This window comes from Bombyx mori, chromosome 9, assembly GCF_030269925.1.
Source record: "Bombyx mori chromosome 9, ASM3026992v2".
NCBI lineage: Eukaryota > Metazoa > Arthropoda > Insecta > Lepidoptera > Bombycidae > Bombyx > Bombyx mori.
Genome location: NC_085115.1, coordinates 13,277,161 through 13,304,342, shown reverse-complemented (window position 1 = coordinate 13,304,342; position 27,182 = coordinate 13,277,161). Strand labels below are relative to the sequence as shown.

Below are 27,182 nucleotides of genomic sequence, written 5' to 3'. Positions count from 1 at the left end.
AAGCTCCGTTTTAATTGGTACTACTGGACGCCCGGTACTCAAAATTCGACTGTCAAAGACTATCATAGAGCTCTATAATAACAAATTTGGCCAAGGCTACATATTAATAAATAATATTGAAGACAAACAATATTAATTTATTCTCGATTAGACCATAGACTTTAACAATAAACAAAAGAGTTTATGTATGCGTGTGTGTGTCAAATACATGGTAGTGTGTGCAATGTTTTTTTTATTGATTTAATGTATTTTATATATTATTATATCTTAAAAATATATTAGCATTCTGCACTCCTTCTCTATATAAACTGTAAGTGTGGAAAATTTCATACTCCTCCGTCCATTTTCGTAAAATGGGGTACAAAGTTTTTGCTTCACGTATTAATATAATTGGTATGAGTACATAATATCAACAGTTCGATTTTTTAATTGAACATCAATTGTGTTTACCTTATTCAAATGGCTGAAGAAGTTTTTTGATTTGAAACTTTAAATGGGTCTCCTGTAAATTTGCAAAAACGTCTCTTATACCAAATAGCTTTTCAGCCCTCGATTTAATAAACACGGACATATTTAGGGATAAAAATCAATTTTAAATGTTTCATGTGATGCATTCTTCTTAGTCGTACACTCTTCACAGAGTGATCGTGGTCATGCATTAGTCCAATCCTGCGATACGTGGCACGTTGTTTCGCAGAGTGAGAGCAATTATGTTGGAGTGAGTCACAGATTTTATGAGGTAGTGTCCCTAGTGTGACCCTCCCCTACCTTGAGACAAAATCGCCCGCGAGATCTTTTGCATTCGACTTTCCCTTGCAACACCACTGGTGGTAGGACCTATAGTTCACTGGTGGTAGGACCTATAGTTCACTGGTGGTAGGACCTATAGTGAGTCCGCACGGGTAGGTACCACCGCCCTGCCTATTTCTGCCGTGAAGCAGTAATGCGTTTCGGTTTGAAAGGTGGGGTAGCCGTTGTAACTATACTGAGACCTTAGAACTTATATCTCAAGGTGGGTGGCGCATTTACGTTGTAGATGTCTATGGGCTCCAGTAACCACTTAACACCAGGTGGGCTGTGAGCTCGTCTACCCATCTAAGCAATAAAAATAAAATTAAAAAAAAACACCATCCGCTCAATGACGCAATTATGTAGCTACTATTCTAAAGTATGTAATTTAAAAAAAAAGCCGTAAAATTGTAAGAACGCGCAGTAGTAAACTGGTAGTAGTAGAACATGTTGTAAGAACGTGGGGATATATGCTATTTAGCCAAGTTGTACCGCAAGTCAATAATGCATTCTAGTTTAGAGGATGATATAGAACTTAAATTTAGAACTTATGTCTCAAGGTGGGTGGCGGCCTGTTGTGATGCCCATAGGCTTTGACTCGCTTTACACTAAGAAGTTCATGTTCATCCATCTAAGCAAAAAAAAACTACGTATTACGTTTATTAGTACGGTATTTTTTAACTGAATATTGATTACCAATTAATGAGATTTTCTGCAAGACATCAAAACTGTTTTAAAAAGAACCATTGATTTATCATCTTTTTTTTTCCTATCTTAGTAACCTCGATGGGTTATACTAGATACACAGAACGAGTAGGTGAGCTCACGGGGCTCTAACCTGACGACGTTCCTAACACTAACCCTAGCAAGAGCAATGCTTCGTAGAATCTACCACCGGATCGGAAACGCGACCCACTGAGAAGATTCGGCGAAAAACTCAGTGGGCTGTGTCTGTGGTTTAATTTACTCGCCGAACTCTTCGTCGCAAGCGACGTGTTCGACGAGAACGGTGACCGGTGCTTGAGGTACCTACCTAAAAGCACCGTTAGTGGATCGGGAGGATCCGAAATGACGTGTTTTGGGCGACGTCGACTGTTTACCATTTGGTCCACAGGATTGTCTTTAGCATTACTAAGATAGATTAAAACCATTAATTTTTCGTGTACTTTCAATGTTTACATAATAGATTTTTACATTAAACAAATTTCTCTTTAAAGCATAATAATATTATTAAATTGTTAGGGTAAGAAGAAAAAAAACCGTTTGAATTTAGAACAAAATTCTTATTCGAGAGTCGGAACGTCCCGAGTTCTGTTACATCACAAACGGCGAAAGGTCGTGACGTAATGAACTTTCTAAGGTCATGTCACAGAAAAACTAGTAAGTAGTTAGTGTGGCGCGAATAATCTGTGTATCGCGATCAGGGATGCCAATTAACAATAAAAACACCGAAATTATTAATCATATCACAATAGTTTGTATTGTGTGTTGCTATTTAGCGACGAATCATTATTTTAGGTAGATTATAATAGTGCAATCAACAAATGTCATTTGGAAAGCTTACTTGTCGTTCGGGCTAAGTTGATTCGTTGTAGAATGAAAATTCAACGAATTACTTTGTTGTTTAACAATAGATAGATGGAGGACACCTTAGTCAACCGGTTCAGTGATAATCTTAATAATACTATATATATTTCTTCTGTGCGTGTGTTTGTCACTGAACTCCTCCTAAAGGGCTGGACCGATTTTAATGAAATTTTCTTTGTACCTTCAGGTGGATTTGAGAATGGTTTAGATTTACAAATCAGCCCAGCAGATAGCGCTGCAGTCGGGATCTAGGTTATTTATCTTTCCTATAAATAATTTATATGGCAAAACAACGTTTGCCGGGCCAGCTAATTATTATTATAAAGTTTAGTTGTGTATTGTATTAGTGTTAAGTGGTTATTGGAGTCCATAGATATTTACAAAGTAAATGCCGCCACCCACCTTGAGTCAAGAGTTCTAAGGTCTCAATTGTAACGCTACGACGGCTGCCCTGCCCTTTAAATCGACCTGCAATATACATCGACTAAGGGCGCCATACATCGCAACGTGAATTCTGCTATGCACTTTAGTAGTATAAGTGCGGACTTTATAACATGCCCTATTTTTTATGTTATGACCTGTTCCGAAATAGCCATGCTTGTTGGATTTGAACGTTGACTTGTGTAATATATTTGCATCACACAAGTATACCGGGCGCCTAATCTTTTAGGCCACTACGACTTCAAAAGAAGTTTTCAGTGTATTTTTACAAATTTAAAAAGTACCATAGTGGAAATGCCACAGTGTTTGCTGCAATAAAAAATGAAGCGATATATGAACCTACATTTTAGTAGTAGAAATAGACTGATGGTTTATAATTTTGGGCTAAGGTTATTATCAGCTATATATTAGACATATCACCGTAGATGACGTTGCTCATTTTGAAACAAACGAAAGTCATAAGGGTCGCTATATCAGCCTGGCGATAAGTGATTTTCATGCAAAAGGTTATGCGTTAATTACCGGACCAATAATGTTTACAAAAAATAAGGAATAAGATATACGAACGTAACGTGAGAAACCGTTAGCGAATTCTGGTGACTGTCAGTGACATATTAGCAGTGTTAATTAGATTGTCCTAAGAGTCGATGTTTCGATTGCATTTCAGTAATAGGACGCTGTCGCGACGCTACCCATCTCATCACAAAACTCGTCAATTCATAAAATAAAGGTCTAAACCGCACACGGTTTTTTTTAATTTTTATTGCTTAGATGGGTGGACGAGCTCACAGCCCACCTGGTGTTAAGTGGTTACTGGAGCCCATAGACATTTACAAAGTAAATGCGCCACCTACCTTGAGACATAAGTTCTAAGGTCTCAGTATAATAGTTACGACCGCTGCCCCACCCTTCAAGCCGAAACGCATTACTGCCTCACGGCAGAAATAGGCGGGGTGGTGGTACATACCTACCCGTGCGGACTCACATGAGATCCTACCACCAGTAAAACGTACCACCGGTATAAGGCCCTACGAAAAAATTAATAAATAAATGTACACACACTTTACGGAACGTAGGGAATTTTGTAATTGCAAAGTTGGCAGCACCGTTTATCGTTACCGCGTCGGATCACCTCGACATTGGTGCGCGCGACGCCTCGCTCGACTTGCGCTATTTCTGTTCGAGCTCGTTTTTCATTTTCGTATGTTAGCTTATAATTGTTTGCGACGCATTGTTTAAAACGACACAAACATTAAGATGGCTTTGTTCCTGTACCGGATCTTTGTTCAGTTCTTTCGTATAGCGCGGAGTGATTGGATTTTCGTTGTTGAAGAAAATAGACCGCCTTTATATGAGTCGACTATTATCAAAGGCGGCAATCTGACTTTTGGACAATGATTGGTAAATCAGAAAAACGAATTATTGGCTTTGTATTCCATTGGCAGTTACAAAACTCTTCGGAACGACATCTTAGATAAATAACAGGTTAACTATTAACCTTTATTTAATGCAGGTTTTGAACCGTATTCTTTGAAGGAGACGATTATATTCAAATAAATCTGTATTGACATATCAATAAAAATGTTTTGTCCAAATGTACAGATTGCCACCTTTGATAATAGACGACTCATATCCATTGTCGCTGTAGCTTCCATTTAAAAAGCCAACTTATGTTTTTAAACAAACAATCGTATTTATAGGACAGTGATATCTTGAAAAATGGTGCGCATGCGCAAAGCTATCTTTATATACTGTGGTTATGTTAGTGTCTTATAAATAATATGATTAAAATAGTATACAAGTGAAGTAGGTATACTAATTTTTAACACAGAAATAACATAATTTAACACAGAATATTCAGACTGGTACACTAAAATTCGTTTACAACGTTGGTTATTATCTAAGGAGTCGTTAAACATGTTCCTAAGGGGTTGCGTATTTTAAATCAGTACGAAATTAACATAAGATTTAACTACTGGCAACCCCTGGAAACGACGCAAGATGGCCACCGACATGTAGACGAGAAAGGCCGTTTACAATTCTGATAATTGATTCCGAAACGCCAATTGAAATAGTGTTTACTTGACGGTTAAATAAAGAAGGCAAGTCTCTTATATCCGTGGTTTCTGATACTGATTAAGACAGAATATTCTAGTAAGATCTTCAATTACTTTAATAGAAGAGAGTAGGAAGAATAGTTTACGAATTTTGAATTTTATTTAAGGATTTTGTGTCAGTTTTGTTATTTATTTTATAAAGTCGACGGGTCGAATCGAGATCACACCGAGAGAAACATCAGTGACAGATCAGGCGGCCTTTAAATTAATTAAGTACTGAAGAAAATTTGGTACGAGTATATTTTTTAGCGAACATGAAACAGTCGTCCTTCTTTGACCGTAGCTAATTCGACATTGGATTTAATAATATCGGTGTCAAAGAACCTATTAGATACGATTTAGCATTATTACGAATTTGCGTGAATCATTAAATTATTTCATCATTAATTTACGTGTATTTCAGGCGATTGCCTATTAGTGTAATGGATTCGCACTATTTCCTGATATTTATAGAGGGAAAACATAGTTATTTTTTCGTGTCATAAAAAAAAAGATGGTGATGTTTTCAGAAATTTGCTGAAAAGGCTGGTAATGTCGTAGTGTTTTTGTACTTTGTAGGTATTCCGCCGCGTTTTTTTTAATTAACTACGCAGGAGATAGATAAGCATTCGGCCCATTTGATGTTGAGTGGTTTCCGTCGCTCATAGACGTGAGCAATGTCAGGGGCACAACCAAGCCGCTAACTGTCGCTGAGGTCAAACCTCGTTTGAAGAACGACAAATATTCGGGAAATACAGTGGAGTTCGGTCCCGACGCCTATGATACGTGGCAAAAAAAAATCACTCTGTCAGTGAACACGGCGATTCCAGACTGTATGAACTCTGCTTTATCTTGAACAATTCCTCGGAGCATTCCCCATGGAACTCACGGTACAAAACCTCAAGCATCGGTTCTCGTCGAACCCGCCACTTGTAACGAAGGGTTCGACGAGTAAACTAACCCATAAGATTCTGCGAAGCACTGCTCTTGCTAGGGCTAGTGGGCTAGTGTTGGCAACGTCACCAGGTTAGAGCCCCGTGAGCTCATCTACTCGTTCTGTGAATCTAGCGTGACCGCTTGAGGTCACTAGAATAGTAGGAGAAAAAAAAAGTGTACAAAACACAGATTAAACCAAAGTCCCTTCACAGACTCAGAGGTTCGAAATGATCCCTGAGAACGGCATTATCGACAATCCGAACGGCCTTCTTCTGTACGAAGTCAAATGGAAGTAGCTGGTGCGATAATGTAAAACCGTGGAACACCCCTTTTTTTCACAGGAGAAAATCACCGTATGTGGGAGTTAAACCTAACTAAAAACTCCTGCCGCTCACAGCCGGCGCCCTACCCCGGACCGGGTCGGAGCCCAGTCGGAGTTATTGAGACGGCGGGACAGGGTTGACGGTTGACGCAGAGCATATTACATTCATCCCGACGTTCCCCAGAAGCTGGACCGGCGGCCGGCGACACGAACAGTGCTCCCCTCGGTCGACGGGCCGGGAGCCCATCTTGATGGCGCCGCGCTGCACCTTCCCCCAGAGCGGTCGGCGGAACGCAGTCTACCATCACCCACCGGACTCTTATTACAGACGAGCGTGCCGAGCATGCCGCCCCACGCCTGGGTTCTTCCCCGCACAAAGCGGGTGGAGCCCGAAGCTCTTAGGGAGCCGGGTCACAGATCGGACCCCGGTCCCGACCCCCAGCTCGGCGTCGGCGGATTTCCGCGTAGTGAAGAGAGCTTTGCCTCACTTGCGCCTCCCTCCGCGATATGGTGGACTCGCAGAAGTCGAGCATAGCCTTCCAGGAGCGGAGCACCCCTAGCTTAGTTTAGATTTTCTAATCATGTGCTGCAACCATAAGTAAGCTATGGATAAGATAAGGCTTCTTACAGTTAGCAGATTGCTAAGAAAGTTGCGAATTTGCATTGTAAACAGTGCTTATGAATGTTAGTTACCTTGTGCTTAAGATAAAGCCGCTACAAAAAAGTACGAACATACTTTTTTATCGTTTCAGTAAACGTTAGAATTTAAAAATCATCAACAAAAGAGTCAAAATCTTAGCTGTAAACGTCAACACTTTTTTTTTAAATAAATAAGTTAACTTTCACATTGTTTAAATTTTTCATCACGAAGCTACGTTGATCGGTATATACCGGATTAATTTTTGATTTTGAATCCCCAATAGTTCTACTATGAGGATTATCCATTCTTTCTGGGACACCCTGTATACTTTTGGGAACATCTTCACCGAGCGGGAGTAATTGCTTGGTAGATCGACTGTCCGAACCTTGTTGTATGTTGAACTGTCGAAACTTATATGCTGGGTGTTAGAAGACCACTTCCGAAAACGAAGACAGACGATAGTAGGTATTAATGACACCTTTGATGATGGGACGGAAAAAAAATCGATCCTGATTTTAGTAAAGTAATGATTTTTTGATGAAACCATCGTTTCATTTAGCTGTACTAACATGATAGAGTGTAAATAATGCTAATAAAACGTTTTAAAATATGATTTTTTTTAAACAGGATCAAGTTTTTTTTCCGTCCATCATCAAAGGTGTTATTAGTACCGTGTCTTCGTGTTCGGAAGCGGTCTCCTGACATGTATATGCAAGCTTATCTTTAAATTGTCGTTAGCGAGACCCAGGCACGTCAAACGTTTTGTCTGATAGCCACCGCCGCATACAACGTTCCATATAACATTTTCGTATTTCAACGAATCGCTTCATTTAACATCAACGAAAACAGAAGCGAAGACATTGTCCGGCCGATTTCAGTGAACGATATGTGACCGAATTCGCGCGTTAATTCCGCGCCAACGATTTGTCCGTTCGGTTTTAATTTTATCCGCTGTGTTCCATTTTCGTTGTACGCGACGCAAGTTGGGGCTTCCGCGCGCTGACGTTGACCCGATCGGCTGTCGAACGCGGATGACGACCGACGCACCCGCCGCTAAACAAAATATAAGGACACGGTAATTTACGATCGACAACCCTGAGCGATTCGCAAGTCATCGATATGCCTTTGATAAACAATGAACCCATCAATATTTCTTTTGTTAATTTGCCAGATTTAATTAATGACAAGCACTAGTAGCTAATCGCTACGAACACCAGTAGACATACTTCGCGCCTACACAATATCGAAAATTGAATTGTAGAAGAACTAAAAACTGTGGTACGTGTACATTTTGACCTGTCACTCTTTGAGGTACTTGGGTCAGTCACAGCTACACGCCAGGCGATCAATAGACGAAAAGGCGACTAATCTCTAAACCCGTACTCCGACCTGATTACATCACAACATGAATATTTATCATCGTATAAATGACGTTGACAACAAAACCGATTAATATCGATTAGCTAATTAAATAACCCATGTAGAAAACACGCTAAACGTCTAAATTTCATAGGGGACACAATAGTTCTGACCATAGAACTACTCCAATGTGAAGTCAAAGGGAATCAGTAATCTGATCTCTAAACTAGTTTCTTCTACGTGTGAACGAAAGCGCTAATACACTTTTAATGTAAGCTCATTATCATTAATACACGTTATTTGGGCCCAAAGCTGTATTGAATAATACGAGGGCTTGGAAATGCACGTTTTTGCCACAAGCGCGTAGTAGCAAAGTCCTAATTGGTCAGGAATAAGAAAAGTACCTTTGAGCTTTTTTACTAGTGGTAGACTAGTAGAGACCGCGTGGGTAGGTACACCACCCTGCTTATTTCCGCCGTGAAGCAGTAATGCGTTTCGGTTTGAAGTGCGCCATTTTGAGAAGGCGGCACGACATGAGAACCCTCTCATCGTAGCCGCTGGAAATTACATACCCGACCCAGTAGACCGAATGGTAAACCGTCGACGTCGCCCAAAGCACGTCATTACGGATCCTCCTGATCCATTAACGGTGCTTTTAGGCACCACAAGCACCGGTCACCGTCCTCGTCGAACCCGTCGCTTGCGACGAAGGGCTCGACGAGCGAACTAACCCATAGACACAGCCCACTGAGTTTCTCGCCGGATCTTCTCAGTGGGTCGCGTTTCCGATCCGGTGGTAGATTCAGCGAAGCACTGCTCTTGCTAGGGTCAGTGTTAGCAACTCTCCGGTTGAGCCCCGCGAGCTCACCTACTAACGTTAGGATGAAGCTGAAATAGCCTCTCAAGGCTATCAGCATAGGTAGGGAAAAAAAAAAAAAAAAAAAAAAAAAAATCGGTTTGAAGGGTGGAGCAGCCGTTATAACTTACTTGAGACCTTAGAACTTATATCTCAAGGTGGGTAGCGCATTTACGTCGTAGATGTCTATGGGCTCCAGTAACCACTTAACACCAGGTGGGTTGTGAGCTCTTGCACCCCTCTAAGCAATAAAAAAAAATCGGCGTTTGAAGTGATTAATTTAAGCAATGATCTATAATAGCCATTTTTCATAAGCCAGATTCATATTGTCTTACTATGCTCGTAAAGCTCGATTCCTAGTATCACTTTAACGCGACAACTAGAAGATCAATCAAACGGACATCAAGATTCAGACAATCTAAAGTTTATATTGTGTAGCGCTATTTAATAGGATTATTTTTGTAGCACCGGATGAACGAATAAGCTCATTACCCGCCTGGCGTGAATTAGATACCGGAGCAGCCCACCCCAGCATGAGGGGCTTCCACCCACCTTGGTGCTTTAAGGGTGAAGTTCCGGTTTTTTTGTGTAACGGGGTGGCACGGCCGTGAATCCGGGGAAACGCTTCGTGACACAAATAGACACGATGGCGGTACCTACTAGTGCAGGCTTATATTAAGCTGCCCTCTTATTCTCGCCCTTATGCCACATAATGTGGGATCGATGCAACATGTCTTCTTATAATGCTGCATAGAGATTTGGTGTAAGTTCTAGAATCGGCCACCTGTCTGACGTCAATTCTCCTTGGGTTAAGTAGTAGTATTTCCAATACAACGTGCTATAGGGAGGTACTTTGTCTTATGTTTCTTCTTTTAATGTTTCTTTTAATAAAATTCATCCGTTTCATCCGTCAAAAAAATCACTAAAATTTAGATACTCGAATATCAGAAGATATATAAAAAATGACATTTTATACGTTTCTCTATAGATTCTTGATAGTCTCAAAATATGCTCTATATTTGTTCAAGACGATACGACTTAGTACCCATACCGGTCATTGCTTTCTTAAATTGATTAATGATCTTGATTTTCGCTGTCTCGCATTGACTTTGTGGTGACTATTAATCGTACATGCAAAGAATACTGGCTATCGAGCCCTTCAAGTATTTCGGGGCTGAAACATGCAGGACACTATCCCGAACCCGTTCACGCTGATCGGGCACTATTATTTAGTGTGAAGCATGTTTTATTGGAGGAGTAATGGCGGGCGCATGGTCGCTGGAGCGTGATCAAACGGACGGGATGTTCCGTGCCCGTCAATTAGACAAAGTCGCACATTTGGCAATGTTCCCGAGCACTTGTTCCGATGCGAAGATCATGTGTTTTGATTCGCAGTCGAACGCGGCCGCATTGCCTTATAAGGTGGTATTACTTTTCGCGCGAATCTTCATTGTACTGCTAAGTATTTAGGGTTTCAGGAAACTAGGAAACGAGGACAGTTTGTGCACCGAGCTTTATCTTTGTATTGTGAACAACGATTCGAATGATTTTGGTTCTTTTTCTTTTTTTTATTTCTTAGATGGGTGGACGAGCTCACAGCCCACCTGATGCTAAGACATATACAACGTAAATGCGCCACCCACCTTAAGATACAAGTTCTAAGATCTCAGTATACCTAGTTACAACGGCTGCCCCACTCCCTACCCTTCAAACCGAAACGCATTACTGCTTCACGCCAGAAATAGGTAGGGTGGTGGTACCTACCCGTGCGGACTCTCAAGAGGTCCTACCCCCAGTCAACAAAATGAATAAATTTCGGAACATGAATCAATTTCTATGCAAAGTTCGACTGACTCAATGGTGCAGTAGTTAGGGGGGCCTGGCTGTTGCGCCAAGGTTGAGAGTTCGATTCCCACATCGGGCAAACATTGTGCCATGAATAGGTTAGTTTGCTCTTTGTTTGGGTGTTTATTGTCTATATAACCTTATACCTTTAAACAAGCAATTCTTGTATATTAATATATATGTATATAATCTGAATCTCAAAAACGGCTCCTACGATTTTCATAAAATTTAGTGTACAGGGGATTTCGGGGGCGATAAATCGATCTAGCTACGATTTATTTTCAGAAAATGTTATTTTATTCGTGTTTTCAATAATCAACTGTTCCCGACATCTATTGGCGAATAATAATACTATTTTTCTTAATTGAGGGCAACTAACCGCTTTAAAGACACAACAAGATGGCATTATAAAAAAAAAAACCGAGCAAAGCTCGGTCATCATCTAGTATGTATTTAAGTATGTTTATCAGTCTCTGGTAGCCATAACACATAGGAAACCTAAATTGAGGCCGGACGAGCGAGCGTGATTTGTGCCCAGTTATTAATTTTTTTTATCTTAAAATTGTCTATGCGATCTGTGGTTTTTCCAGATCTCTCTACTACATTATAGCTACTTCTGTACACTGCTACTTATACTACTACTACTAATTATAAAATTAATGTAAGTAATGCTGTTAAAAAATAAACTGGAAAATTTGTTTTAAAAATGAAATAGTTATTACGCAACGAAAAATCACTTCTTCTGTTGCATCATCATCGTTATTATATACTCGTAGATCTTGCACTATGAACACTTTATAAACTTGGCTATTGTATTTATGTTACACATTTGATTTAGCCTTTTTGTGTTAACGAATGGATTCATGATGGATCTACCATTGAATTAAAGAAATCAAACAATAATAAAATCTATTTTCATGCTAATACAAGTCATAGAATTTGTTTTTGAACAGTCTCACGAAGGTTATACAAATTATTTGATTCCTTGTTGGTAAAATCAGAATGCTTATCATATTATTTTTAAGCGATTTCAAAAAATGAACTAAATTCGATTAATATTTTTGCGTGACCTCATGGCTTATTTCTTGGAAGCTCTAGAAACTCTAATTCTAGAACCGATTTTCGATGTTTGAAAGCTGGTGCTTCTAATGTCTGGCCAGTATTTTTTAAATGATCCTTAAAAAAGCCATATTAAATTCACTTTCACTACATTGATGACAAACTCATTTTGTTTTGTTGAAGTCCTTTTTTCTATTTTGTTATAATTTTATATTGTTTGTCTCGACGGTCTCGAATTAAATTATACATAAATTATTAATATTTCGCTGTTTTTCAGTTCACAGACCGCAAAACACAAGATTCAAAGCACATGTGATCGGCGAGTAATTACACGCATGTTTCACGCGCCCACGCTCTTCTCAGAAAAGCCGATCTTATCTCACGATAATTAAAATGCTAAATAATTATTTGTACAGGACGTTACGTGCTCACTACTTGTGAATATATCACGGAGAGAGTCTCAACTTATTACTGTCTTCATAGTGATCTGTACGAGTTTGTGCAAAATGAATGAAACTCTTTAATTTACAAATTATTATTTTTTCCTACCTAAGCTGAGAGCCTTGAGAGGCTGTTTCAGCGTAACCTTAACTGTAGGTGAGCTCACGGGGCTCAAACCTGACGACGTTGCTAACACGAACCCTAGCAAGAGCCGTGTTTCGCAGAATCTACCACCGGATCGGAAACGCGACCTATTGAGAAGATCCGACGAGAAACTCAGTGGGCTGTGTCTGTGTGTAATTTACTCGTCGAGCCCTTCGTCTCAAGCGACTGGTTCGACGAGAACGATGACCGGTGCTTGAGGTACCTAAAAGCACCGTAAGTGGATCGGGAGGATCCGAAATGACGTGTGTGTGGCGACGTCGACTGCTTTCCATTCTGTCCGCAGGATCGAGAATGTACAAATCATCATCACCAGCCCACAGTCGTCTACTGCTGTACATAGGTCTCTCCCAATCCACACCACTAAACCCGTTCCTCAGCTCTCCCCATCCACTTATTGCCAAACACCCTAGGTGAGGTGAGGCCACCACCAGGAGGCGTCTCAGGTTACGTTTACTGCTACGCTCCTCTCAAGGACCCGTCTATCTAGCGATCGTCGGTTCTACGGCATATACGGCCATCCCACTGCCACTGCAATCTTTGATCCATGTCGATGAGTGTAGTTCTGTTCGTTAGATTACTGGTGGTAGGACCTATTGAGTCCGCGCGGGTAGGTACCACCACCCTGCCTATTTCGGCCGTGAAGCAGTAACGGGGCAGCCGTTGTAACTATACTGAGACCTGATATCTAAGGGGGGGGGGTGGGATTTATGTCATTGATGTCTATGGGCTCCAGTAACCACTTAACACCAGATGGGCTGTGAGCTCGTCCACTCATCTAACCAAGCATTAAAAAAAAAGTTCTCCAAATACAATTGCAATACTAGGCTGGTATCGTTAGCAAGCTAATGGTTTCCCAAGACAACTTTCTTCTATATCGTTCCCTCACTGCTGAGGATCGCGACTACATGTGACGTTCTTCCACGGTGTTCGATCATGGGTGGCATGGACGGCATGGTACAGACTACCACCAAGTTCTTCTCTTATTAGATCTGACCATCTGGCTGGTGTTCTACCCACAGCGCGCTTGCCCTCTATGCGACCTACAATCATGAGCTTCTCTAATTGGCTAATCTATGGTAGACCGCATGATGTGTCCGAAGAAGCTCATAACACAGATTTCCGGCAGATGGAAGAAAGCCTTTTTCGGATTTTTAAGTCTCAAGCTACTTAGTAAAGAAGAAGATTGCTGACGTAGCTTTAAAAATAAGCTTTTCCACATAAAATGCGCTGCACTACAAAAGTAATTAAAAAGACATCGCACGAGGTCGCAGTGACGGAGTCGAGATGACGCAGAAGGAAGCCACAAATTTTTTCAAACTGTTTTTTTGTTCTTCCAGATGAGCTGACTTTCTCACGATCCTTTGTCGTTATGTGATTATCGGAGTCCATAAACTTAATGTCTCTATTTGATTTGAGACATGAGGTCGAAATGCCTCACTCCCTTCAAACCGAAACGCTTGAATGCTTTTCACAAATCTAGAACAGTGTGGTTAGTGCGAGCTTATTAAGGTTCTCGATATCGTAAAAGTTGACTCAAATTTGAATGGAGTTGGAACGTTTGTGTACGTTTGCAGCTGGGGCGCTGTTCCAACTGCATATGCATTTGAATGAACTTTTACGCTATCGAGAACGTTAAAAAACTCGTACTAACCACACTGATAGGCAGTATGGTGGTATATTCTTGTGCAGGCACCCAATACGCCCTTTTATCATCACGTAGATCTATCCATGAACACATGTTTACGATTGTAAATGGAACTTTATCAGTCGGCCTAGGAATGTACTGCACGGTTTTTCCCGAGCGCTATGATATGTCCTTCGTAAAACGAGGTTTGAGAAGAGTCCTCTACAGTAAGCAGCGGCTTGGCTGTGTCCCCAGCGTTGATGGTGTCCCTGAGCGATAGTGCCTATTTTTCATCAGGTATGCTCGGTTGCCAATGGAAATAAAAATGGTGGCATCGTTCGAAATTAATACACACACCCAATGTCTTATCCATAACAGCTCACAGCGGGGTATGTCCAAGAAACATGAACTTAAACAATAGATATTGGTGCTAGACTTAGCAAATTGCTTTTGTTAGTGTTTTGTTCTCGGGTTGAGAAACTAGACCGAAAAAAGTGTAACAATGAAAAATGACATGTTTTGCAGGAATCTTTCAGGCACTTCCCTATTACCTGGGAATGTACACACGTGTACACAGTGAACTGCTTGTCTATCGATTCAGCTTTCCATAAATTTTGAGAATATAGAAGATATTTTAAGTATTTTTATTAAATAATAAAAACTGACATAATTGTCTTTTTTTTTCCACTAATATTCCAGATATTTATCTTTATCAATCCGCAGTATATTCGCATTCATTCACATTTTACGCTTCCCTTCATTATTTTAAGTTTACTTTTTATTTTTAATTAAATCGTTCTTAATAAGAATAAAAAAGGTATAGCAACAAATCTCTCTGTTTTTATTAATTTCTGGATCAACACTCCGAGCTGCATTGAATAGGAGTGTGGCTCTCCGCACTTTCATTCACAAAATCAAATTTATTTAGTCAACTATGAATCTAGCTGCGCACATTGAGCCGTCTGTTTCGTGTTCGTCGTCTTTCATGGTTGTTAAATACAACACTGAACGTTTACAACAAGGGATTTATTGTGTTTACTATCAAGTCGAGGAGTATCGGTAAAAAAATCCAATTTAAATTATGAAAATAGTAATGGTATGTACAGTATACGTATACCTACGTTATTTTCGTTAAAGATATCACGTGTATTTATTAATCTGTAAAATTTATTTTGTTGCGTAAAAAAAATATGTTGTTGTTGTTATTTCGAAAGAAAACATTTATAATAAATTACAGGTTTTTGTCACATTGCAGCTGTTCACGAACCGATCTGTTGTTTTATTTTCTGTCCCTTTGAAGAAGCTCAAAAATAATAAAGCCAATTGCCAAGACACGAGCGTTGTTTAACGTGTCTTCACGAAAACAAATAATTCGATAAACATAACGTAAGATTTATCAATGCTATAGAGAGATGTGATGTTTTTAACTATATCGTATCCTTGAACCGTTTCTCACGGGATGTTTACGACACACAGACCGATCCATCATTCAGTATTAATAATTTTTACGACTTAATGCAGGTACATAAGCTTTGCATCATGAGTACAGACCTAAACAACACAAGTAGCTCGGACGCACACATTAATGTTCACATTCGTATTGTGAATAAACATCGTAATGTAGCAGATAAACTAGGATGGGAGCCAAGACGAAAATATGCCACGCCGCGTTTTTCCATTGGATTTAGCGCTTTGGAAACCAACAGTAGTCGAGACGGAATCGAAGACTCATTGTTCCCGCTCGTGGCGAGTGATAACGATAAATGAATGGACCCTGTCAAATCTATCTGATGTCTGTTAGATGCGGGTAAATATAGCACGACCCGCTGCATCAGTCTCGCCTTTAAATAAACACATCAAGCAGCCGCTCGCAATCTATAAAGAAAAGTGCCTTGCACGCTACCGATTATGTCGCACCGTTTTTTTTTTCAATTGAAATCTAAGCCCTGTTCATTAAACTAGGAATAGTGTGTACCTAAGTGAGTGTTGTGAGAGTTCATCGTGTGCTGTGTTCGTGTGTGCCGCAAGGTCGCACGTCGAGTGTCCATATAAACGAGACAGGTCGATGCACACGCGTCAAGGTGGGCACGGAAATTTTCATTCAAACGCCAGTTCTATTTACATCCCAGTTTGCCACAAATTCGTTACAAGTGCGCCGATGCTCGCGCACTTCCTTTGCTGACGTATACGCAACGGACCTTCGCGTGCCTTCGAAGCCGCTCTATCATTTCAAACGGTGAGTCCCGTGATATATTCCGCGTGTTATTTTCCTGAGCGGAACTTTAGTTTCGGTATACTAAAAGGCGGGTATTCGAAAGTTGAATTTCTAAAGCCAGGGTTCGAAATGAGCGGGCGGCTCCGAGCTGGCGGGGCGGAGGTGCGTTCGCGGTGTTTACGTCGTGTTCACTGTCAAGCGAGTTATCTGTTATGTGAGCAGGTGCGACTGGCGCTAGCGTCGCGTGTGCGCGCCGGTGCTATATTTGAGTGGCGCGGGCGTCATTACATAAAGCTGTCGTGTGTCGATCCTCACCTCCTCTATCTTGAGGCTGGTGCGGACCACCTTGCGGGTGACCGCGGTCTCGTACGACTCCTCGATAGTCTCCGCCATGGTTACGTGTCGCGGACGCAACGAGCGACGCGCGCGGTATCTGCGGCGGTACTGAAAGGAACGCGGTTATTTTTAGTCGACGGCGAGTCGCGGCGTGTTCGCTCCACCGTGTACTGCCTGCCACTACTGGCCGGTTGGTAGTGTTGGTACAGGCACTCGTTGTGAACACTCCGACGGGACCAGGGTACCTCGGGGGCGCTGAACAAACACGCCCTGTTATCATCCTCGCTCCGAACACGTGACTTGGACTGCGCTGCATCGCGCCCGGGAGATGTTTCAAAACAAAACCAAAAAACATCGTTTAATCTTATTTACGTTCTCCATTCCTTTTTTAAACGTACTTTTAGTGTTGGGGCGTGGCGTTTTTCAAGCGAATTGTTTTTGATGTTATTTTTTTACATTTCAGGCATTCCTGTGTGCCTTTATACGACAAAACTGTTTACCTATAAATAATTAGCTTTAAATAAACAAAGCACCAGTATTCGCGTCGATTGCACGATCAATTACAATCTGCCTTCGAAAGCAAAAACAGAATGTCCAATCTAGGTTTTTTTATGAAGGAATGATTACTGGTGGCCCGGAGGCCTTTCGAATTTTACCAGGACAGATGGGGTCTAATCTAGGTGCCTTAAAATTGGTTTGGTTAATCCACTTTCGGGAGGAAAGAATAAATAGCCAATCCATCATATTTTTGCTAATATTTGACAATTCAATGTGAGAGGGCTCGACAGATTGCATGTTCGCAATTGTCAGTTTGATATGATGAAGCATTGCAGAATGAAAGTTCAGAAATACTTCTGAATTGTAGCTTAGAAGTTTGGGTCGTATTTGTTGGATTACGAAAAAAATGGTTGGTATTTTCGAAATTTTCATGTGATACCTAATCATGATTGAAATTTGAAACCACTTCATATTAATATATATTTCTTTTGAATGACAACTTCACGGCTCAAGTGGTAGTAAGTGGGTTCCAATCATTCTTAACAATGTCAACATCGCGTGTATTACACAAAGGCTGTCTCGGAACATTGATATTAAGTATTATGTTAAATATTAAAGAAATATTATAGAAAATATTGATTCTTCAAATAAGCAATTAGATATTTGTGTTTTTGTGTGAAATTCTAAATAGCTTTAAAAGTAAGAATGTTGCGCGTACAACTTGGTGCACGTGCACGTGAAAGAAGTGAAACTTCTTTTGCGGTATTTAGTGTTGTGGTCTTCTTCATTTTTTATCTTTAAATCAAATTTCTCTTGTAATAGGGAATGCTGTGTATAAGAGAAACGACCACTTCACCATTTATAGATATTTTAAATTATTATATAAAAAAAAATATTTTTTTTTTAAAAACTAATAACAAGCCATCTAGTAGCCGACGTCCGCAACCAGAATGTGTATAAGAGAAGCGACCTAGCTCGTTTTCCCATGGTCGAGCGGTTCGCGAGACGCTCAGTCTATTTTCTCACTCTCGCTCGTCCTAAATTGTATCTTTTCACTCTAGCCGTAACGAATCTGTCGCGAGTTAAATTTTACTCTCAACGCGCCTAAAGAAGTTTCACTTCAAAAATATGATCTTACAATGTATGCCGTCTCACACCGATTTGAGAGAAAACCGAATATTTTTATACAAAGAAAGCCTGTACTGATGATAAATAAGAGTAAGCCCCAGATATTGTTGATAAACTCATTCTATAGAAATTATAATAGAATAAATACGTATATTGACCGTCGTCCCAAAGAATAAACATACATATAGTAATATAAATACCTCCATACTAATTTTTTTAGATGCATGATCGATGTTGACAAATCCCTAACCTAGACCCGACACTATATTTACCGCTAAATTATTTCATTTTTTGACCCTTAAAACAATATTTCCTTGCACTCGCGAGGATCCAACGAAGTATTTGCTGCATTGTACATCAACAATATACAATTCAAACATCAGAAGTCTTCGTGGCCTAAAAGGTTGATGTCGAATGCATTCGTATGCGGTGCGACTGTGTGGGTGTTCTAATCCCGCGGGCGGGTACCAATTTTTCTAATGAAATACGTACTTAACAAATGCTCACAACCTCACCTTTGTGCTCACAAAGGTGAGGAACAATATCGTGTAATAAAAATAAAGCCCGCAAAGTTACAATTTGCGGAATTACTGGTGGTAGGACGTCATGTGTTGGCACAGGTAGGTACCACCACCCTGCCTATTTCTGCCGTGAAGCAGTAATGCGTTTCAATTTGAAGCGTGGGGCAGCCGTAATACTGTAGACCTTAGAGCTCATGTCTCAAGGTGGGTGGCGGCATTTATGTGGTTAATGTATTTGGGCTTCGGTGATTACTTAACACCAGCTGGGCCATAAGCTCATCCATTAATCTAAACAATAACGTCCTCCAAATCACTTTTGTATCTTCCTACTAATATTATTCAGAAGCGGATTTAGAAAAATAAATAAAAAACGAGGTATTGCATTTTATTTTTATTACGCAACATTCATTGTCTTTGAATTACATATATTATTCATACAAACATGTACGCCTATAACTAATATACAATTTCGAGATACGTTCCTTTTATACATATAATAATTAGTTTCACAAATAGAACTGATATCCATTACGACATTGTGATGAGACCATAGATAATGTTGAATTCATTAAGAAAAAAAATTGTCTATGACATATTCTTTGTCTATGGTGTATTTATTTGCAGGAACCGAGTCGCTTTATTTAAATAAGGAAAAACACAAAACTAAGTTGTAAATAGGTTATCACTTGAACTAATACTTAGGACAAATGCCGATTTTCGTCTTCTTTGAAGCTTTGTCATTATTCCAATTGACTGTAAATAAAGAAAGAAATGATTTTATTAATTTTTTTTTTATTGCATAGACGATTGCAAAAATTAAACTCATATAAAATCGTATAATAAAAACCAAACGGAACATATTTTTTATTTATTACATTTTAGGTTATTTAGTTATTTAATTATTTAGGCAATGATGGATTACTAATTACTAGAGGACGTCTTGTGAAGTCGTACGGGCATACGATACCACCACCCTACATATTTCAGCTGCTAAGCAGTAATACGTTCCGTTTTTAAGTATTATACACTTGGGACTTACGAGACCTCATCATGTATTAAAGTGGGTGACAGCACCGATATATACCTAGTCAGGTCATAAATTCTGTCACATGTTTAATGTAAAATAATTGAAACAAGTTTATTCATTATGTAGCCATTCATATACCAAAATGAACTTAACAAAACATAGATTCTTATGACACTAAAGTTTATTCAAAATGACCTCCGTGATTTTGAATACAGGCCTTCAAACTGCGCGGCCAGTCGTCTATCGCAGCACGAACGAGGTCCATGTCAATATCGGCGGCTGCCTTAATCAAGGATGTCTTGAGTGACTCCAAATTGGGATGAGGCTTTGAGCACGCCTTTTCCTCCAAGTGTTGCCATATCTTGTAATCTAACGGATTCAAATCTGGACTGGAGGAGGGCCAGTCTTCGTGCCGGATGAAGTCGATTTCACGCGCCGCCAGCCAGTCTTGTGTGCTCTTCGCTCTATGAGCTGGCGCCGAATCTTGTTGGAATACCCAGTGCCTGTTATTGAACATGGTATGAGAAACAGGTTCCACAAGGTTCGTCAGGACTGTATTTTGATACACAACTGCATTCGTTTTTACACCTTTCTCACAAAAATGTACCTCTGTTAAGCCCCAATAAGAAACTCCCAACCATACCATGAGCGAGGATGGAAAATGACCTCGTTGGACACGCGGAATACGGTTGCTCGCTTCTTCACTACTGTGTGCGTACACCTTATCATTTTGTTTGTTGTAGCTCTCTTCTATGGTAAAAATATTTTCATCCGAAAAAAGAATTTCCCGATATTTTTTTCCCGCGTACCGCTTCAACAAAGCGCGGCATCTCTTCAGTCTCAGGTCCATTAGACGAGCATTCAAACGATGTCCTGTTTTTCTTCGATATGCCCGAAGCCCTAAGTCTTCATTTAACACCCTTTTCACCGTGGTTCTGCTTAACCCCATCTGAAGGGCCAACAGTTTCTGCTTACGTTTGGGATTTCTTTGAATTCGCGCCTTCACAGCTTTTATCACTGCTGGAGTCCTAACAGACCGAGGGCGACCACTTCTTGACCTGTTATCTACACTAGAGTCTTCATTGTATCGTTTGATGGTACGATAAACGAATCTTTTGGTTATATTCAAAATTTTCAGTATGTTAAAAATTTGAATTGGCGCGTAACCGCAACGATGCAACGCAATAACTGCAACACGGTCTTCTTTAAGCGTCCACTCCATATTTAAAAATGAGTGAAATTCTAAAAGTATACATTTTTATTTTCATGAACAATTCGAAATTCGAATTCAATAAAATTTTTTGTGGCCAGCATTCTAAAAGAAAAGTTTTTACTGTGTGACAATACTTATGACCTGACTAGTTATATATATTGGCCCCGGAAACCACTTAGTACTAGTGGTGTCGTCAACTCGTTCAGCCGTATAGGCAATGAACTAAACAATACATTATTAATAGTTAGTGAATTAATAATTTTTGATTTTCGATCTAAATTAGGGTAGTTTTATTGCTAAGGTTACAGCACCCTGTATTTGTGTAAAGAAAAACGTCATTAGGTTTAAAAAGAGTTTTCTTAGACAAGTTCACTGACTTGTCATTCAATGAAGAGAAATAATTCAATCTTTCATAATATATTAATATTGGTTAAAGTATGTATGTATTAATTTAAATAGAGACATAATATATGTGATAAGGGCTTTAAATGTGTTTTTTGTATTTTCATTACAGGCGAGAAAGGTAAGGTCAGGTAAGAAAATTGAAAATGTTTACTGTTAGACTATATTTATACTTATGTTTGGTTTATTTTCGGTAATTGACGACAAAACTAGAGTATTTTAAAATGTACCTGATTTTTATCATTATTCAAAGACTGTGAAAGATGGAGCCGAAGGTAATGAGAATAAATTTAATTCTAAGAGACTTTAAAGACTAAAACATAATTAACAAACAAAAGAAGGCAAAGCTAGGCAATTCGGGCGCTTAGTAACAGAAATCGACATAATTAGTTCAGTGCGCCGCGTAGGGCACCGGTGACCTACACGGCAGTAAGAGTGCCGTATCGAACGAATTGTCGCTTAACCCAAACAGCCTTTCGGCCGTCGGTATGCATGGATGCGGACTGTACTAACATGACCCGGACGGTGTTGGTGAAGCCGGAGCCCTGCTTCCAGCCGGTGACGACGACCGCGTTGTCCCCGGGGTGCACGAAGCCGCGCTGCCGCCCGAACCGCAGCCCGCTCTGCACGCGGTTGTCCACGTCCTTCAGCCAGTCCGACGCCGTCGGCTCTGCTCGACAACAAACATTACCACATCACAACGCGACCTTAACACGTATAGACCGCTTCCGAAAACAAAGACAGACGATAAGTACCCTTGGCAGTGGACTTTCGCATAAGCGACAGATATTCTAGGCAAAGACTAGCACAGTGGCAAAGTAGATAAGTTGGTTATTTAGAGAAATGTTGTGAATGAGTATTTGTGCGATCGCGCCCGGGCGTTCGTTGATCCGAGCATCCGATGCATTTTTTTGATCTTGTGTTTCATTGCTGGTTTTTTTAAAAAAAATAAAGTAATGTATTTTTTTATGAAAGTCGTTTCATTTAGCTGTAAATAATGCTAATAAAACGCTTTAAAAATATGTTTTTTTTTGTAATCAGTTCCGAGTTTTTTTCCGTTCCACCATCAAACGTGTCATTATTACTATCGGCTGTCTTCGTTTTCGGAAGCGGTCTCCTGACACCCAGTATAGTCGACGTGACCACGGGAACCCTCAAATATTGGAATCGTCGGAAATAATAAAATTGTAACAAAAAAAAACGAGAAATTTGAATATTATTTGGATTTTTTTTGACCGACGCGTGTGCTGGATAGCCCTTTCGGAGGTCTCTCCAATTTCGACCAGAGTGAGTGAAATTAGCTAACAAACTGCACTCCCTGGCCTCTGAGAACTAAAAATAAGTGTTGTACTCCACACTGGCCCCAAATGACATCACGTGCGACGAAGTTGCGCTCAGCTGACTTTCATGGAGTCTGCACGGCAATTAAAGAAATAAATTCTGATCGGTTCTCCAAAAACATCGGATTGCCGGATACTCATCATCATTCTCCTGCCCCTCTCCCAGTCATCTGGGGTCGGCGCAACGTGTTTTCTTCTTCCATACTCTTCTATCATATACCATTTCTTCGCTCACTCCCCTCTTACACATATCGTCTTTCACACAATCCATCCATTTCTTCTTAGGTCTACCTCTTCCTCTATATCCTTCCTCATTCATAGTTAATACTATCTTACCAACCTCATTTTCATTTCGTCTCATCACATATCCATACCATCCCAAACGCGCACTTCTCAGCTTCTCTGTCACCGATGCTATTTTCAGACTTTCTCTAAAATATTCATTCCGTATTCTATCCATTCTCGTTACTCCACACGTCCACCGCAACATTCGCATCTCTGTTGCATGCAATCGCCTTTCATCCGCCATTTTAGTCGTCCAACAAACTGATCCAAACAAGACGGCAGGCCTTATTAAGGTCTTATATATTTTCCCTTTTAGGGGAAGAGAAATGTGTAAGTCACACACGGATTGCCAATTACTATCTGCGCCAATTTAAGTCCCTTATAAGCTTAGGTAGAAAAAAAAGGGACTAGGCTATCGCCTGGAGAGGCTATTTCAGCGTAATCTTAACTAGTAGATGAGCTCACGGGGCTCAAACCGGAGTGATGCTAACACTGACCTTGCACGAGTAGTGCTTCGCAGAATCTACCACCGGCGCGACCCACTGAGAAGATCCGGCGAGAAATTCAGTGGACTGTGTGTGTGGGTTAATTCACTCGTCGAGCCCTTCGTCGCAAGCGACGGGTTCGACGAGGACAGTAACCGGTGGTTGTGGTGCCTAAAAGCACCGTTAATGGATCGGGAAGATCCGTAATGACTTACGTCACTAGTGTGCGCATTTATGTCGTAGATGTCTATGGGCTCCAGCCACCACTACTTAACAATAGGTGGGCTGTGAGATCGTTCATCCATCTAAAAAAAAGACTCGGGTCAATCAACTCAAACCGGAAGAATTTTTATAAAAAAAAACCTCACGTTCGGAGTGCTCGTCGGACTGAAGGCAGTTGGTGCGTACCTTGGTAGACGATGGGCAGCACGCCGCGGTAGAGGTGCACCTGCCTGGCGGTCTGCGGGTGCCTGGTGACGGCGATGATGGGGCAGCGCGGCCGGTACTTGCTGAGCAGGTGCGCCGACTTGCCGCTCGTCGTGATGACCACGATGGCCGACGCCAGGCACTTGGTGGCCGCCTCCACCGCGGCGATGGCGGCCGAGTGCGCGGGATCGATCGGCGGCTTCACCTGCGAAATCATATCTTCAAAGTTTCTGAAGTTGTCGTGACCTAAGGGATAAGACGACCGATGCATTCGTGTTGAGCGATGCACCGGTGTTCGAATCCCAGGCGGGTACCAATTTTTCTAATAAAATACGTACTCAATAAAAGTTCACGATTGACTTCCACAGTGAAGGAATAACATCTTGTGATAAAAATCAAACCGGCAAAATTATAATTTGCGTAATCACTGGTGGTAGAACATCCTGTGAGTCCGTGCGAGTAGGTACCACCGCCCTGCCTATTTCTGCCGTGAAGCAGTAATGCGTTTCGGTTTGAAGGATGGGGCAGTCGTTGTAATTATACTTGAGACCTTTTAGAACTTATGTGTCAAGGTAGGTGGGTGGCGAATTTACGCCGTATATATCTATGGGCTCCAGTAACCACTTAATATCAGGTGGGCTGTGAGCTCGTCCACCCATTTAAGCAATAAAAATAAAAAGAAAAAAATCTGGAGTTTAGATAGATACATGACCTGGCGTCTAATTTTCCTCTTTAGTGTATACCTCCTACTATTTTCTTATAGTTATGTGACCATAATCTTGATTCACTTTTTGAATAGCACAATACAAACGACATCAGGGTACCATTAGTCTATCCCAGTATACAGTAAATTATAACGAAGACGATGAGAAAATAACTTCACACCTCGGACACAAGGTCATTGAAGAGTTGCCTGTGCCAGATTACAGCTTCAGCCTCCTTGCAAATGTTGGCCATGGTGTGAACACACTCGACAGGATAGTCGCCCTTGGCAGTCTCCCCGGAGAGCATCACGCAGTCAGCTCCGTCGAGGATGGCGTTGGCCACGTCAGAGATCTCGGCTCTGGTGGGACGGGGCTTCTTAACCATGGATTCCAGCATTTGAGTCGCACAGATCACTGGTTTTCCAACCTGGCGAAAATAAAACCATAATATTATGAACCTGAAGAATTACCACTTATAATCTGGTCTGATTTGCTCACTCTCTCCCTTCTTGAAATCTTTGATACAGAAGTGTATTTTTTGTTTTTATCTAAAATCAATTTATAGTAGCAATGACCATATACAAATAATGAGACTAAGAATGATATTACAATAAAACAATTCAATAGTAGGCTCTGCGACTTGCTATATTAGCAACGATATAATTAAAAGCTGGGCCAGCAATAGGTTCTGTGGTAAGAGAAGAAACATGAAAATGCTTACTGTTATACCTTGATATTTGGTTTATTTTCGGTAACTGACGACAAAACTAGAGTATTTTAAAAAGCACCTGATTTTTATCATTATTAAAATATGAAAACTAAATTACAACCTAGTTATCATCACAGTAGTTCTTATTTTTTATTCTGGAAACTATTAAAAGTTATTGACAGGTTATTATGACATGATGAGACTTACCCGATTGCATCTGGCGATCATGGTCTTCTGGGCGAGGAATACCTTTTCTGGAGGGATCTCGATACCCAGATCTCCGCGAGCAACCATGATACCATCGGATTCCTGTAACCACGTTCATGACATTAGATTAGCACGATTAATGATTGCAAGTAGAGTTATGTACATACTGTAACATAGTCCTTCTCAGGTCCTAGGGACCAGTGTGCTTAGTGCGAGTTTTTTAACGTTCTCGATAGCGTGAAAGTTAACTCAATTTTGTATGCAGTTGGAACAGCGCCCCTAGCGGCAAACGTAGGCAAACGTTTTTTTTTTTATTGCTTAGGTGGGTGGACGAGCTCACAGCCCACCTGGTGTTATGAGGTTACTTGAGCCCATAGACATCTACAACGTAAATGCGCCACGCACCTTGAGATATAAGGTAGATAGATAGATCTCAGTATAGTTACAACGGCTGCTTCAAACCGAAACGCATTATTGCTTCACGGCAGAAATAGACAGGGTGGTGGTACCAACCCGCGTGGACTCACAAGAGTTCCTACCACCAGTCCGGATCCCATTCCATACAAATATGAGGTAACTTTTACGCTATCGAGAACGTTAAAAAACTCGCACTAAGCACACTGAACTACAAACAATACTTTTCTGTTGAAATCTGAATCTCTAGGTACGACTGCGCAGATAGCTTCGAAGGCTGGAGTTTCGGTTCCTCCAGAGACCTATTTGGAGTGCGTTGGGCACACAACTTAAACCTCAAGAACTCTTATTAATCCATATTGCCAAACAGAACATGTTTTCCAAATTGCCACTTTATTTACTGGTAATTTTTCCGAAGCATTCAATAATCAATCGAAGACAGGAGGTTGAGTCTTAGTAGTATTATTCGTCTGGTTATGTATACCTTTCTGAGTACAAGTTTGTCTTTTAAATAAGCTGGGAAGATGAAGCAGCGTCAATCTAGTCTTGTCACCTGACAATGTTAGCATTAAGGGCATCAAAAAGGGCGCCGAGATTAGTACAGAAATAAAAAAACTGGGGGTTATCACAAAAGATTCTTAAAGGTCCAAAGTATCAGGGTGTTTATCCACCTAGTCCCTTAAAACACAACGCATTCTTTGGCTCGGCGTATCAGGTTATACCGTCTTTTCTGGCACCAAAGTAGAATCAAGCAAATGTGACCGTTAATCTAAATTGCATAGGCATACAAATCTGACTTCAACCCATCAGAGAGATATCCATTCTGAACCGGTTGATACCAGAACAGAACGATCCAGACAGACTGCAATTTCGCACACCCAGGGTCGATCTAATGCGGTAATCGAGTACATCCGTCTCATGTTATTCAGTTAAGACTGACGAATCATTCGCGTTATTATCGAATAATCTCTCGTAACAGCAGTTCAGATCTGGGAAAAGAAAGATAAAAGAGTCCGATGACCACGAACAAACAGTCGCCTATCGCGTTTTTTTAAAGAAACCATAAAGATTATTCTCCTTGGTAACTGCGAAAGATATGTCTATACGCACTC

The 27,182-nt window shown here is 40.6% G+C and overlaps 2 protein-coding genes across 9 annotated transcripts in view; both read right to left on the bottom strand.

Annotated features, from left to right (window-relative positions):
* The window catches only part of LOC101737651 (tropomodulin), a 102,562-nt gene extending 84,064 nt beyond the window's left edge, over positions 1-18,498 (bottom strand). For both annotated transcript variants that reach the window (XM_062670205.1, XM_062670204.1), the window contains exon 1: positions 16,691-18,498. In XM_062670205.1, coding sequence (XP_062526189.1) covers positions 16,691-16,768 — 78 coding nt within the window. In that variant the 5' untranslated portion in view covers positions 16,769-18,498. The remainder of the gene's footprint in view (positions 1-16,690) is intronic.
* A 736-nt stretch (positions 18,499-19,234) lies between these two features.
* LOC101737082 (pyruvate kinase) overlaps positions 19,235-27,182 on the bottom strand; it is a 21,562-nt gene continuing 13,614 nt past the window's right edge. For 3 of the 7 annotated variants that reach the window (XM_062669959.1, XM_004931121.4, XM_004931119.4), the window contains 5 exons: positions 25,657-25,758; positions 24,922-25,167; positions 24,019-24,241; positions 22,014-22,170; positions 19,237-19,611 (listed from right to left, as the gene is read on the bottom strand). In XM_062669959.1, the coding sequence (XP_062525943.1) occupies positions 19,599-19,611; positions 22,014-22,170; positions 24,019-24,241; positions 24,922-25,167; positions 25,657-25,758 (741 nt within the window). In that variant the 3' untranslated portion in view covers positions 19,237-19,598. Of the gene's footprint in view, positions 22,171-24,018; positions 24,242-24,921; positions 25,168-25,656; positions 25,759-27,182 lie in introns of all 7 variants that reach the window. The other 4 variants (XM_062669957.1, XM_062669958.1, XM_062669955.1 and 1 more) reach the window with 2 other exon arrangements.